Source organism: Hipposideros armiger, unplaced genomic scaffold (assembly GCF_001890085.2).
Source record: "Hipposideros armiger isolate ML-2016 unplaced genomic scaffold, ASM189008v1 scaffold_113, whole genome shotgun sequence".
Classification (NCBI taxonomy): Eukaryota; Metazoa; Chordata; class Mammalia; order Chiroptera; family Hipposideridae; genus Hipposideros; species Hipposideros armiger.
The window spans coordinates 3437007-3451199 of record NW_017731463.1 but is presented as its reverse complement, the minus strand read 5'-3'; the positions used below and the strand labels follow the sequence as shown (position 1 = coordinate 3451199).

The following is a 14193-nucleotide window of genomic DNA, read 5'->3' as shown; positions in this document are numbered from 1 at the left end:
AAGAAAAGTTTGAAAATGAAATTTTAAAAACCCTCCACAATAGCATAAAAGAATACTTAGAAATAAATTCAATTAAAGGTGTGCAAGACTTTTTCAAAGAAAATTACAAAACATTGCATTGGGAAATCAAAGACCTATACAAATGGAGAGCTATACCATGTTCATGGATTGCAAGACTTAATTTATTAATATGGCAATTCCCTCCAAATGGATCTGTAGAATCAATGCAATTTCATTAAAATTTCTAATAGACTTTAAGAAATCAACAAGGTGATTTTAAAATTTATATGAACATAAATGATCCTTGATCTGATAGGGCAACTGTTAAAAAACAAAAGCTTTTATTTTTTGGTGCACAAGAGACTTATTTAAGCTACAATTTATACCTATCATTTAAAAAAAAATGAAACTTACCTCTGATTTAGGAACAGTGAAAGTTTTGGGCTTTGAAAACCTTTTCTTAGAACTTCTGTTGGACCACAAAAAGATCTTGAGTATGTCAATGATGGACTTAAAATGGCTGAACAAAACATTTAAAAAGTGCAGCAGACTTTGTCGGTCAATTTACTTTATAGGTAAGATATGTACAGTCATTTAACTGCACTTTTAAAGAATTTTTAACTGAATTTCTTTATAATTCTTTTCTTCTTATTCTCATTTAACGTACCTCCAAATAAATACTGTGACAAACTTTAGGGCTGTAGTGTGAAATGCCTTTGGGATTAATTTCACCTTGGAGTAATGATGGGAGAATATGTGTACGTGTGTGTGTTATCTGTTATCCTGGAATAGACTTTGTTTGTGTATATTTCACATTTTATAAAAAGGAAATATGTGAATTATTTACCTTTATTAATGAGAAGTTGTACCTATTTTTATAGGGAAGAATGGACAGAAGCTATTCAGGCGGTAGCAGACAGACTTCAGAGGCAAGAAGAGGAGAGAATGAACTGTAGTCCAACTTCGCAAATTGATAATATCGGGGAGGAAGAAATGGATGCTTCTACAACTCATCACAAAAGAAAGGTAGAAAATAATAACTTATTCCCTACAGCACACTTCTGTGCATGGAAGAAATATGCCCCAAACTGCCATTTGGAAAAAAATGCCAGCCAATGATCTTACATGGGTGTGGTCAGGTTTTATTCAGGTGAATCTGGAATTACCTGTCTTTGTTTAAAATCAAATAATCGAACCATCACTTCGTTTCAGCACTGAGCACCACGTGCTGATGGGGCTTGTTAGGGACTTGTGCCTGGTGTGCCATTACACTACTTTCTAACTTGCATTTTCCCCCTTATTGTTTTTAATACCATTTTAGAAATTTGGAAATAAAATGTTTCCCCTAATCATTTGGTCCTTTTCCATTTGGCATTCAGTGTGCTCCTGAAAGCAGATGCACAAATGGCTCTGGTGTACTTCCCGCTTGGGGCCCCAGCCTCACCAGTGTCAGCAGGAAAGTGAACAAACTTGGAAATAATCAGTTTTTATTTTAATGGCTGCTCCTGAGCCAATGAGGGAAACAGAATTTTCCTTCCCTCAGTGCTCCAGAATAATAAGTGCCAAGTTATATATTTATGGGCATTGTAAATTACATTTTTCTGTGCTGTGGAAAATTGAAAAGCAACTTCCTTACGTAAGAAATGGTATTTTAAGATTAATCTAAAGATGTAAGTGTTCAAATAGATGAACATACCACTTATCATGTTAGAATGTATTTGTTATAATAGATTGTAAATTAATCTTCAGGTAGGAAAACACCAATTTTTAAGGTAATTATCCATGTACTTTCGTATCAGCACAGTGATTCAGAGCTCTGGAGTTAGACTTCCTGAGTTCAAATCCCCCTTCTATGTGCCAAACGTGTGAACTAGGTGAAGATATACAGTCACAGCTTAGAGTTAATTATCTTTCCCTGAAATTTCAATTTTAGGTAGAATAATATTCTATGCTTGATCTTGGCCAACTGTATTGAGAACCCTTTGTGTCTTCCTTAAAGACTTGTTCTTTATTTGTTGGTTGAACTGAATCCCTCTTTTTTTTTTCTTTTCTTTTTTTTAAGTCGACTTAACCCCTTGGTCCTCAATCATTGCAATAATAAAAACAACCTAGTTTTGCCCACCTACGCAGAGATAAGGAAGCTTCTTTTCCAAATGTATGTGCACATTACACAATTAATTTGAGATTTAACTATGCTTATAATTTAAAACCAGGTTCCAATTAATCTTATCTTTTGAATTACAAACTACTCCATTCAATAACAAGTTATACCAGCTATACCCTGTTAAATTCTGTGGAATTCCTAAAATTCTGCTTAATCACAAAGATTAATAATAAGATACTGTTGAGGTAGTTAGAGGTTGAAAGTGGGGAGTCTATAACACCCTAACTAGAAATATTGTTATTAATGGATGGAAGAATTTTGGAAAGAATATGGAAATTTACCAGAAGAATGCTGAATAGAGACAAAACATGTAAAAATGGAAAAGTATGGGAGGATTTTTTTTTCTGTTATGTCTGGTTATAAATAATTACAAAAACAATACATTTTTCTCTTTTTACAATTACTGGTGTGGATTATTTTAGAATTCATCATCGTCACTAATTAACACTTCTAAGCATTTATTCTGAGCTTTTTTGTTCTAGGCTCTGAGCAGTATTTTTATATATCTTACCTTATTTAATTCTCATAAGAATCATCAGAGGTAGGTACTGTTATTATCCCATCTTGCAGTTAAGTCATCTGACATTCAGAGAAGTTAAATATGTTGTTTTTTTTTTTTTAGCTGAGCCATCCTGCCACCTGTTGGCAGCTCAGCGGCAGCTCAGCTCGGGCTGGGAATCGAACCACTGTTGGTCAGAGCTTGCACTCTTGAGCAAGCTCTTAACCAGCTGAGCCACTTGGCCGGCCCGAAGTTAAATACCTTGTTCAACATATAACTATTTTCAATTATTCACTGTACAACTTCAGTGTGCAATGTCTTTCTGTTTATTGATTCATATATCTTAAGCCTCACTAACCTCTATACCTGTTACACTCATAACATAACCAAGTTATTTTTAAAACAAAATAATACAGGTATTGTCTCCTGTGATTATACTCCATTTCTTGAATTATTATGTCAAACTGTTGGACTTAAACAATGTTTGGATATTAGGTCATTTCATCTTATATTAGAGCACTCTTGGAAAAAATCAGAATTTTAATATTACAGAATAGTGGTAGAAAATGATATCTTTGGGTCCTACAGCTTGGGTTCAAGTCCTGAGTCTACTATATGTGTAGTTATATGGAAAGTCTCTTAATCCCTCTGTTCTTTGGTCCCTTCATCTATAAAAAGGAGACAGCAGTGATACTTAACTCATATATAGTTGTGAGGATTAAAATGAGGGGATACGTGTCAAGTGCTCAATGACAATTAGCTATTATTGTTAGCTATTATTCTACTTCATCCACATAAAGATAGTTAAAAACGTACACATCTTTTTAAAGCAGATTCTCTGAGAATTCTCTCACTGAAGCTGAAACTGAGTCTGGAAAATGAAAACTTGATATGAGCACTTTGAATTTTGGGGGGTTCATTGTCTTACTTGGCCTGTATCTGATTTCCATTGTTCTTTTTTCATTTCGTTTCATTTCAAATTAAATAGCATAAAATAGTTTTAAATGACAAAGTTTTCAGAAAAAGATAGAGCATTGTACTACTTACTACCTATTCTAAAATGGTCCTAATAATGTGGTTAAAAATGGTGAAATATGCCCATCACTTCTCTAAGATATGTAAATGGCTCTAGAACTGTATGCTCTGTGTGTCTCAGTTCTCATAAAAAGAACTGTAGAAGTTCAGATTATTTTTAATTTCAGATTGTAAACACGGAGATTCTGAAATAAGGATATCCTTCCCCTAATTTGCAGAGCACGTTTTCTTCTCGTTCACTTTTTGAAAGTTGAGCAGAAGGAGAAGGAGAATGGCCCCTGATGATGGCCAGGGGTGCTCAGTTGTCTTCACCCCGTCTCCTGCCTGGGGCAGGCAGGTGTCACTTCTCTGAGTGCTGGGGGGGTTGCCACGGTATCTGCTCCGCAGGCCAAAATCCCTCTTGGAGAGGGCAAGACACTGCGTGGTGGGGAAAAGAGGCACAGGCCTCAGAACTCGATTTAAGCACTGTTCTGTGTTTCAATGAAAAGATGACGTCTCAAAAGGTTTCCTTAGAGGACTCAGAAGTGCAATTGTGGCTGTCAAGCTGCCATTCTCCATACCCTGTCAGGGGCATGAAGGGACGCTGCATAAAAGGATCAACAGCCAACTGAGACTCCAATTTGCTTAATTTTTTTTTTTTTAGCTGAGCCATCCTGCCACCTGTTGGCAGCTCAGTGGCAGCTCAGCTCGGGCCGGGAATCGAACCAGTGACCCTGTTGCTCAGAGCTCGCACTCTTGAGTGAACTCTTAACCAACTGAGCCACTTGGCCAGCCTATTTTGCTTAATTTTTAAGTGACCATGTTGGCCTCTCTGGGAGCAGCTGGTTATTGTCTCGCGATTTAGGTATAAAGTATAAGCCATACCTCCTGTCTTCCCGTTAAGTCTGACTCCAGTTCTTGCCATTTTGTTACCTACTGCTGCCTGGCTGCAGTAACTCCCAGCAATGGTGAGCATTAGGAGGAAGAGAAGGGAAGGGATGGTGGGACCTGCTGAGATCGTGTCACCTCTCACTGCTGCTCAGAGAGGAGGGAGCAGCATAAGCAGTGTAGACATTGACGGATCAGATCAGAGCTTCCCTTCCCTTGAGAAAGAGAACCAGAGGAAGCGGGAAGAGGTGAGGGCGCAGAGGTGACTTCCTGAGACCCCACCCCCTTTTTACTTAGTGTCCCCGGAGCTTTCTTTGGTTCTTACATTGTAAATGTATTTGGAATTTATCTTTTTTGACTAAATTTACTAATACCTTTGTATTCTTTTCCAAGAGATTCTTTGTGTATTCCTCTTCAATTATATATTCATATTTTAAACCTAATTTTTAGACTAGGCAGTCTTTTTTCTTATATTCTAGTTTGTGTGGTTTGAATATATTTATTAAGTGTTTGTTATATATGCACATGTATTCTTAACCTAAAACAGCCACATTGATATCTTACAGATTATGTAAAGGAAAGAGTATAGTTATGTGAAATACTTTCCTAATAAATTCTTAGGATTGGACTTTGGAGGATTAATTTTGCTGGAGAGTATCTATGCTCTCATTTTTTATTAATATCTTATTGTATCTTTTCCCTTAACACCATCCAAAAGAGGAAAACATTTTGTAATAGGTTACATTCCATTTGTAAAGACTAGATAATTACTATCTATACCGCCCTGAACATAAGCATTTGGTATCAAAACTACTCTTTAAAATGTTCTGAAGTTTTGTCAAAATAGATATGAAATCTGTTTCTGATTTTATCACGTAGAATGCTTTTTTTTACTAATATCAATTTCCATGCAAAGTCCTCTTTTTTTAAGGTTGACAGTCAAACTGACAGGAGCTGTGAAATGTAGAGTTAAGGCTGTCATGCTTTTAAAAAACCTCCTTATCCCTAAGAAGTGCAATCCTAAAGGAAGACAGTAATATTTTATAATTATGTATTGCTTTTCATCCAAAAACGTCATAAAGCAGCTTATAATTTTTACCCCCAAGAATTCAGTTTGAATTTATATGATATTTAGTGATAGGACACAGCAAGTATCATTTTCCAGTGCTTTTAGATTAAAAACAATAAAAATAAAGAGGGTCCTGCTCAAATGAAGCTTTAAGCAATAAAATAAAATTATGATTTATTGATGAGAATAATGTCTCTATTGCGATAGAACAAGCTACCCACGCTTAATGTCTTAAAACATTATATTATTTCTCATGATTTTGTGGTTTGTTTGGGCAGTTCTTGCTGGTCTCAAATGTATCTGTCAAACAGCTGCTTTCAACGGGCACGTGGGCTGGGCTGGAAAAGGCCAGAGAGCCTTCCTCAGGTGCTGGCTTCTTGGTCCTCCTCCACATGCTCTGTCTCTGCATGTGGTGTCTCATCTTCCAGGGCTTCTCAACATGGCCACTCTCTCCTGCAGAATAGCCTGGACTTCTAGCATAAGAGCTGGCTTTCAAGAATGACTTTTTAAGAGGCAGAGAGCCTAAGCTGACAGACATACAGCTGGGTCTGGAACTGGCACAGTGACGCTTTGATCCTATTCTGTGTTCAAAGCGGGACACAATGCCAGCCCAGGGAGCGGGAAAGTTTCCCCCTCTTAATGAGAAGTGGCATTGCACACAGGGAGAAGGGGAGTTAGTGCCATCCGTCGTTGGAGACTACCGAGCACAAATGGCTTTCTGGTTCTGTAGTATTCCTTGACTTTTAAAATCCATTCATGAAAATACAACTACCTATTATTGGTTCAAATGACGCTAGCTTTGTTAACTGCATTCCATATTTTAGCCTCACTTGTTTGATTTTTAGTTGAATTAATAAATGTACTTTGTTATTTTCCCTGATATCTTTTGCTACTTTTCTTTTGAACTAGAGATATTACTGAATGGCTAAATGCATTATAACTTGACATTTGGAAAAATTATCAAAAGTATAAGCAGCAAATAATGTTGAAAATGAACGTAAGCATCTATAAATTTTAGAATTTTTATATATATTTACATGAGAGATATTGGTCTGTAGTTTTCTTATAATGTTTTTCTCTGGTTTTGGTATGAGGGTAATGATAACCTCGTAGAATAAACTGGGGAGTAATCTCTCCTTTCTAATTTTATGTAGGAGTTTATATAGAATTGGTATTATTTCTTTCTTAAATATTTATAGAGTTCACTAGCAAAGCCATCTGGTCCTGGAGTTTTCCTTGTTGAAAGGTTTTTTGACCACAAATTCAGTGTCCTTAATGGACACAGGGCTATTTGAGTTGTTATGTACAGCAGGTCCCCAAATAACTTTTCATTCATTGTCATTTCATTATACTATTGATGAGCTGCTGTAAGAATGTAACTTGTGTTTATATCAGGTAGCCTGTGGTAAAATTGGTTTTGTTATAAGTCATTTCATTTAAAGTCACAGAACCTGTCAACAATGTTAAGTGAGGACTTACTGTATTTGTTCTTGAGTGAGCATTGATAATTTGAGACTTTCAAGGAATTTGTTCATTTCATGTAAGTTGTCAATTTTATGGATATAAACCTGTTCATAATAATCCCTTCTGATTCTTTTAATATCTGTAGAATCTGTAGTGCTGCCCCCTCTCTCTTTCCTGCTATTCATAATATGCATCTTCTGTCTTTATTTTTCTGACCATTCTGGGTAGAGGTTTATCATTTTATTCTCTTTTCAAAGAACCAGCTTTTGGTTACATTGATTTTTCTCTACTGTTTTTCATTCTTTTAAAAAATTTAATTGATTTGTTCTGATATTTATTATTTCATTTCTTCTAATTCTTTTGGTTTTAATTTGCTCTTTTTCTAGTTTCTTAAGATAGAAGCTGAGGTCATTGATTTGAGACATTTCTGACATTAACTTCAGATGGGAGGTAAACAGGAAAAAATAGTTTTAAAAGGGCACAAAAATCGTCAATAACTTCTGATTTCCTTTAAGATAAAACCCACATCTTTAACTTGTTATTCATAAACCCATCTAACCTGAATTTAAATTTAAGATGATAAATTGAGCATACCCAGTTACCTCCCCTTCCATCTAAAAGCCTATTAAAATGATAGTAAAGGAATTTTAAAAAGGGACAGGTCCACAAAAATGAAAAGCTGTATGTGGGAAGGGCATTAGTGGACAAACGGTATGAAAGTTTTGGAAGTTTCTGGAAAGATGTTGATAGATAAAGCAGAGCAAGAAAAACATACATGAAGCTGTAGAGAGCAAATAGCAGGTCAGCTTGGCAAAATCCTGGGAATCACTTGATTTAGAAATGGGACTGAGAAATGAAACTGAAAACAGGCAGGTTAGTTAAAGACATTTTTAGAGCTTCCTGTTCTGAATTGTATTAATTGCTTTCTCGGAAGTTGTACAGCTATCTTTTTTAGATTTCACTGGGCTTCAGGAGATTGTTTTCCATATTTCTTATGTACATACCTTTTTCTTTATTGGATTCCATCCTCATTTTACTGGAGTAGATTCTCAAATATCTCCCTTCAGAAGTACTGCTCCTTTGGATGTAGTATTTGGAAATGTTTAGGGGGGACATTTTTGATTATTACACTGTCTGGTGGCAGCGGCACTTCTAAGTCTTTAAAAACTTGAGTCCTCGAAAGTGAGTGAAAATGAGTTTTCTCTTTGCTCTTGCATTTGATTGATAATTTGAGTAGCTGAAGAATTCTTGTCAAAATTATTGTGTCCAATATTCAAAATGATTGTCTCCAATATCAGAGAATTGCTTATATGATTTCCAGTACCCATGATTGCTGATGAGACAGCCAATGTCAATCTGATTCTTATTCATTTGAGTGCATAAAAATTGGTAAAATTTGCTTTTGAGTGGCTATGGCAAATACATACATATATGTTTACAAATAATTGTATCAAATATTTCATATTATATTTTTTATTTTGTATTTTTCAGACAATGAATGATTTTGACTATTTGAAACTACTAGGTAAAGGCACTTTTGGGAAAGTTATTTTGGTTCGAGAGAAGGCGAGTGGGAAATATTATGCTATGAAGATTCTGAAGAAAGAAGTTATTATTGCAAAGGTAACTGAAATTTTTCTTTATGCTGTGCACACGTGTGTGTGCTCATGCATGCCATGAATAGTGTAGAAATTCCATTACATAACCAAAATGTTGGTTGTAAGCAACTGCTACAATAATATCTGTATATTAATATTTATACTAAATCTTCAAAAGTTTATATTATCTGAATGTTATACAGTGAAGCTATTTTATTCCCTCGAGGAGATAGAAATCTTTATTGTATTTGTGTTTGGGAGAATGTTTTTGCTATATATTTGTGACGTATATCACTAATTATACTAATGTTGCTTTTTAATACTTTCTCCCAGCATTCTGAATTTCTTATTAAATAAAAGTGATAAGAATAATATAGATGATTTGTACCCATAAATTATACAGCTTCTATAACATTGAATGGGAAAGCATCCTTAATAGATTTCAAAATACTGAAATAATGAAACTAAAAGAAATGATAGTCTTTGAAATTCTTTCACGAGCTCCTAACCCCTTGCCTGTAACTTTATTCAGCTTAGACAAATAATTAGCATGTTAATGGTGCCAATTCTCATTCTGGGTTCTGAATTGAATCCCAATTCTCTCAGTAGAAAAATTTCATACTTTATAAATTGGTCCATGCTTTTCGACTTGCTAATTCAACAAGTGACATGTGATATTGTTGCGCTTCATAGACTGCTTTGACTTTCAGCGATTTGCTACAATAGTTTCCTCATCTGGAGTGCGTTGCTCCACACACTTTATGAAGCTGTGCTCCCCCATCTTTGTACGTTCGTTTCAATCTCATCCTTCACAGTCAATGTCTGGTATTGGAAATAACATTGACCTGGACTCATACAGGCCTGGGTTCCTATCCCAGCTTTGCGTGTTATCACCTAATGACTTTAACAGCCAGCTTTGGGCGGGGAAGAGGGGGGTGGGTACTGCTCCCTCGGGAACGTTTGTAAATGTTTGTGGGGCAGCATAGCTGCTCATCGCCATGACCGAGGGGAGGAAAGCTAACTATGGACAGTCACCCGCGAGAGACGCAGCTTTCTGCATGTCCTGCAGTGTGTTGAGCAGCCCAGCAGAGTCTTAGCTTTTTCATTTGTAAAAATTTCATTTGTGAAAAGAACTATTCCTAGGCAGGAATATTAGGAGGACTAGGATATATAAATTATTCAGCATAGTACCCAGCATGTATTGTAATTAAACTGATATTTCCTGGGGGGTAGTATAGTATAGTAGTAGGCTCTGCTACTTACTAAATGATCCTAAACAAATGACTCAACTTTTCATGCCTTTGTTTCCTCATCTGCAAAGTGAGCATAATAATAGCGCTCATGTCTCATAGGGTTGTAGTCAGGATTAAATGAATGAATAAATTTAGTTACATATTATCAAATAAGATGAAATTAAAATTAAAATAGTATTAAATAAGTATATTATTGCTATCAGTATTTACTGTGGTTATTAGTATTGCCATCTAGTGTGTGTCACATGAGTAATTATCGTTTCCACTCTGTTTTTCCTTTTATACATAAGCCTCACACAGATCCTGTCTTATCTCACTGATTAATTATACTTTTCTGAGTAACTGTACAGAACTGGGTATATTTCACAGCTGATAGAATAGTCTGATTGATGTAGATCCTTACTGCTTTCCCCAACAAATCCATTTATTAATTTCTTGAAGGAAAATCCTCATATGCTTATTCACAGCAAAATGATTAACAGTGTGACGTTGTAGAGCCTGACAAGACCTGGGGTTTGAATCCTGAGGCGTCTGTCTCAGAGAATCATGTCAAGGAGTAAATGATGTCTATACACCTGATGACTCTTGACATTAACCTCTGCCACTTGATTAAACTATTGTCTACCAGGTTTCTCTGGTGTAAAGTTAATGTTTCCCCCTTTATAATAAATAAATGCCTTGCAGGAAATGCTCCTTGAGAGTATGCGAGTATCGTTTTCCTCCTTAACCTTGTGCTCACTGTTAAACATCTATCAGTGGATCTTGTCTACAACAATCACTGCTGTGGTGATTTTCTGTTTCCTCATTCTTTATACATTTATCCTTAGTCAAACTAAAAGTTTGTCAATTTTGTTCATCTTTTCAGAGAACCAACTTTTTGTTTCATTGATTTTTCTCAGTTTTTCTATTCTCTTTTTAATTTATTTCTGCTCTAATTTTTATTATTTTCTTCCTTCTGTTAGCTTTAGGTATAGTTTGTTCTTTTTCTGGTTCCTTAAGTTGTAAAATTATGTTTTGGATTTGAGACCTTTTTCTTTTCAACGTAAGTGTTTAAGGCTATAATTTCCCCCTTAACACTGCTTTTGCCGAGCTCCATAAATTTTGGTATGTTGTGTTTTTGTTTTCATTCATGTCTCAGTATTTGCTCATTTAATTTCCCTTGTGATTTCTTTTTTCATCCATTGGCTGTTTAAGGGTGTGTTCTTTAATTTCCACAAACTTGTGAATTTTCCAGTTTGCCTTCTGTTGTTGATTTGTAACTTTATTCTATCATGGCTGGAGAAGAGACTTGGTATGATATCTGTCTTTTTAAATCAGTTGAGACTTAGTCTGTGGCATAACATATGTTGTATCTTGCAGTATGTTCCATGTGCACTTGAGAAGAATGTTTACTCTGTTGTGGGATAGAGTGTTCTGTGTGTCTGTTAGGTCTCCATGATTTATTGTGTTAAGTCTTCTATTTCCTTACGTATTTTATCAGTTTTTTCAATCCCATTATTGAGAGTAGGGTATTGAAGTCTCCAACTAGAATTGTACAACTATATATTTGTCCCTTCAATTCTGTCCATTTTTGCTTCATATGTTTTGATAGTTTGTTATTAAGTACATAAATGTTTATAATTTTATGTCTTCTTACTACATTTATCCACTTTTTAATACATAATGTTTTTCATCTCATATAACCTTTTATTATTTATTTATTTATTATTATTTATTTATTTTTGTCTAATAATGCGACAGCCACCCCTGCTCTATCTTGCTTTGGTCATGGAGCATATTTTTCTACACTTTCACTTTCAGTATATTTGTTTCTTGGGATCTAAAGTAAGTCTCTTATAGATAGCATATAATTGGATCATGGTTTTATTTATTTATTTTAATTCATTCTGGCAATATCCATCTTTTGATTGGAGAGTTCAATCCATTTAGATTTAAAGTAAATGCTAATAAGGAGGTACTTAGTTCTGTCACTTTGCTATTTCTTTTCTATATGCTTTACAGTTTTGATGTCCCTCATTGTCTGCATTATGGCCTTCTTTTGTGTTTAGATGATTTTTTTAGTGAAACATTTCCATTCCCTTCTCATTTTCTTTTCTGTGTACTATAGCTATTTTCTTTTAGTGGTTAACATGGGGATTACATTTTATATTCTAAAGTTATAACACTCTAATTTGAATTTATACTACCTTAACTTCAATACAAAAACTGCTCCTCCACTGCTCTGTTCCAATCCCTTTTAAGTGATTGATGTTGTAAAATTACATCTTTATGCATTGTGTGTTGAAAAACATAGACTAATAAATTTTTATAGTCTCTTAAGTCATGTAGAGAATAACAAGTGAAGTTGTAAACCAAAGTTAAAATAATACTAACTTTTAATATTGTCCATCTATTTGCCTCTACCGAAGATTTTTATTTCGTCATACATTTTCAAGTTGCTGTCTAGTGTCCTTTCATTCCAACCTGAAGGACTCCCTTTAGCATTTTGGCAGGGCAGCTCTAGTGGTAATGAAGTCCCTTAGCTTTTGTTTATCTGAGAATGTCACTTTCTTCCTCACGTTTGAAGGATAATTGTGCTGAATATAGGAGTCTGGGTTGATCTTTTTTTTTCTGTTTAGCACTTTGGATATATCAACCCACTCACTCTGGTATCCAAAGTTTCTGATAAGAAAGCTACTGATGTCTTTATTGGGGGTCCGTTGTATGTGACACGTTGTTTCTCTCTCACTACTTTCAAGATTCTTTCTCTGTCTTTAGCTTTTGACAGTTTGATTATACAGTAATCCCCTCATCCACAGGGAATACCTTCCAAGACCCCCCCAGTGGATGCCTGAAACTGTGGATAGTACTGAATATGTTATATACTGGTTTTTATATACATACCTACCTGTGATAAAGTTTAATTTGTAAATTAGGCACAGAAAGAGATGAATAACTACTAATAAAATAGAACAATTATAACAATATACTATAATAAAGTTATATGAGTGTGGTCTGCTCTTTCAGAATATCTTATTGTGCTCTACTCACCCTTCTTCTTGTGATGATGTGAGATGATATGATGCCCATGTGATGAGATGAAATGAGGTGGATACTGTAGGCACTATTATGTAGTGTTAGGCTACTATTGACCTTGTACTACTGATGATATGTCAGAAGGAGGATCACTTGCTTTGTGTGATCCTGGATCATCAAGCCATGATGATTGACTTTGGGTAACTGAAACTGTGGAAAGTGAAACCGCAAATAAGGGGGGACTACTGTAATGTGGTTTGGTGTGGGTCTCTGTGATTTACCCTTCTTGGAGTTCATTGAGCTTCTTGGATATTTATGTGTTTGTATTTTATCAGATATGGGGACATTTCAGCCAGTATGCCTCAAATATTCTTTCTCCTGAAATGCGCACAGTGCGTATGTAGGTCCCCTTGATGGTGTCCCACAGTTGCCTTAGGCAATGTTTACTTTTCTTCAATTTTTTCTCTCTTAATCACTCAGATTGTAATTTCAATTGTCCTGTCTGCAAGTTTGCTGATTCTCTCTTCTGCCTGCTGAAATCTGCTTTGAATCTCTATGTGAATTTTTCTTCCCAGTTATTGTCCTTTTAAGCTCAAGAAATTCTTTCTGGTTTCTTTTTATGTCTTCTGTCTCTTTAAAAAATGTAGATGTTTTGTCATTGGATTAACATTTGATTTTGCCAGTCTTAAATATTGAATGGCTTACAGATGCACTCAGATTCACTTACTCACTTACTTATTCACTCTCTGTCATGCAAACACCTATATAAAATGTGTGCCGCTATAGAATGTGCTTACCAGTAACACTCCTTCATCAGCCTAAAAGAAAGGTCATACTCTGGTTGAGATGACCAACACATAAATAGATAATTGCAGTGAAATGATAGAGCTATGCAAGAGTATGGTGGGAACATAAGAGGGCCAGCCAGGGTAGCCAGTGATAGTCAGGGAAGGCTTCCCGGAAGAGGTGGTTTGACCGTAGTCATTTTATTTTTAATTGACATATAATTGACACATAAAATTATATTAGTTTTAAGTGTATAACATAGTGATTTGATACACTCGTATGTATGTATTGTGAAATGATCACTGCGGTAAGTCTGGTTAACATTCATCAACTCAAGAGTTACACATTTTTTTTCTTGTACTGAGAACTTTTAAGATCTGCTCTTTTAGCAACTTTCAAATTACTATACAGTATTAGTAACTATAGTTACCATCCTATATATT

At 35.2% G+C, this 14193-nt stretch overlaps 1 protein-coding gene across 8 annotated transcripts in view; it reads left to right on the top strand.

The window, feature by feature from the left end:
- The window catches only part of AKT3 (AKT serine/threonine kinase 3), a 256037-nt gene that overhangs the window by 147884 nt on the left and 93960 nt on the right, over nucleotides 1-14193 (top strand). For all 8 annotated transcript variants that reach the window (XM_019647580.1, XM_019647579.1, XM_019647583.1 and 5 more), the window contains exons 4-5: nucleotides 882-1026; nucleotides 8590-8721. In XM_019647580.1, the coding sequence (XP_019503125.1) occupies nucleotides 882-1026; nucleotides 8590-8721 (277 nt within the window). The remainder of the gene's footprint in view (nucleotides 1-881; nucleotides 1027-8589; nucleotides 8722-14193) is intronic.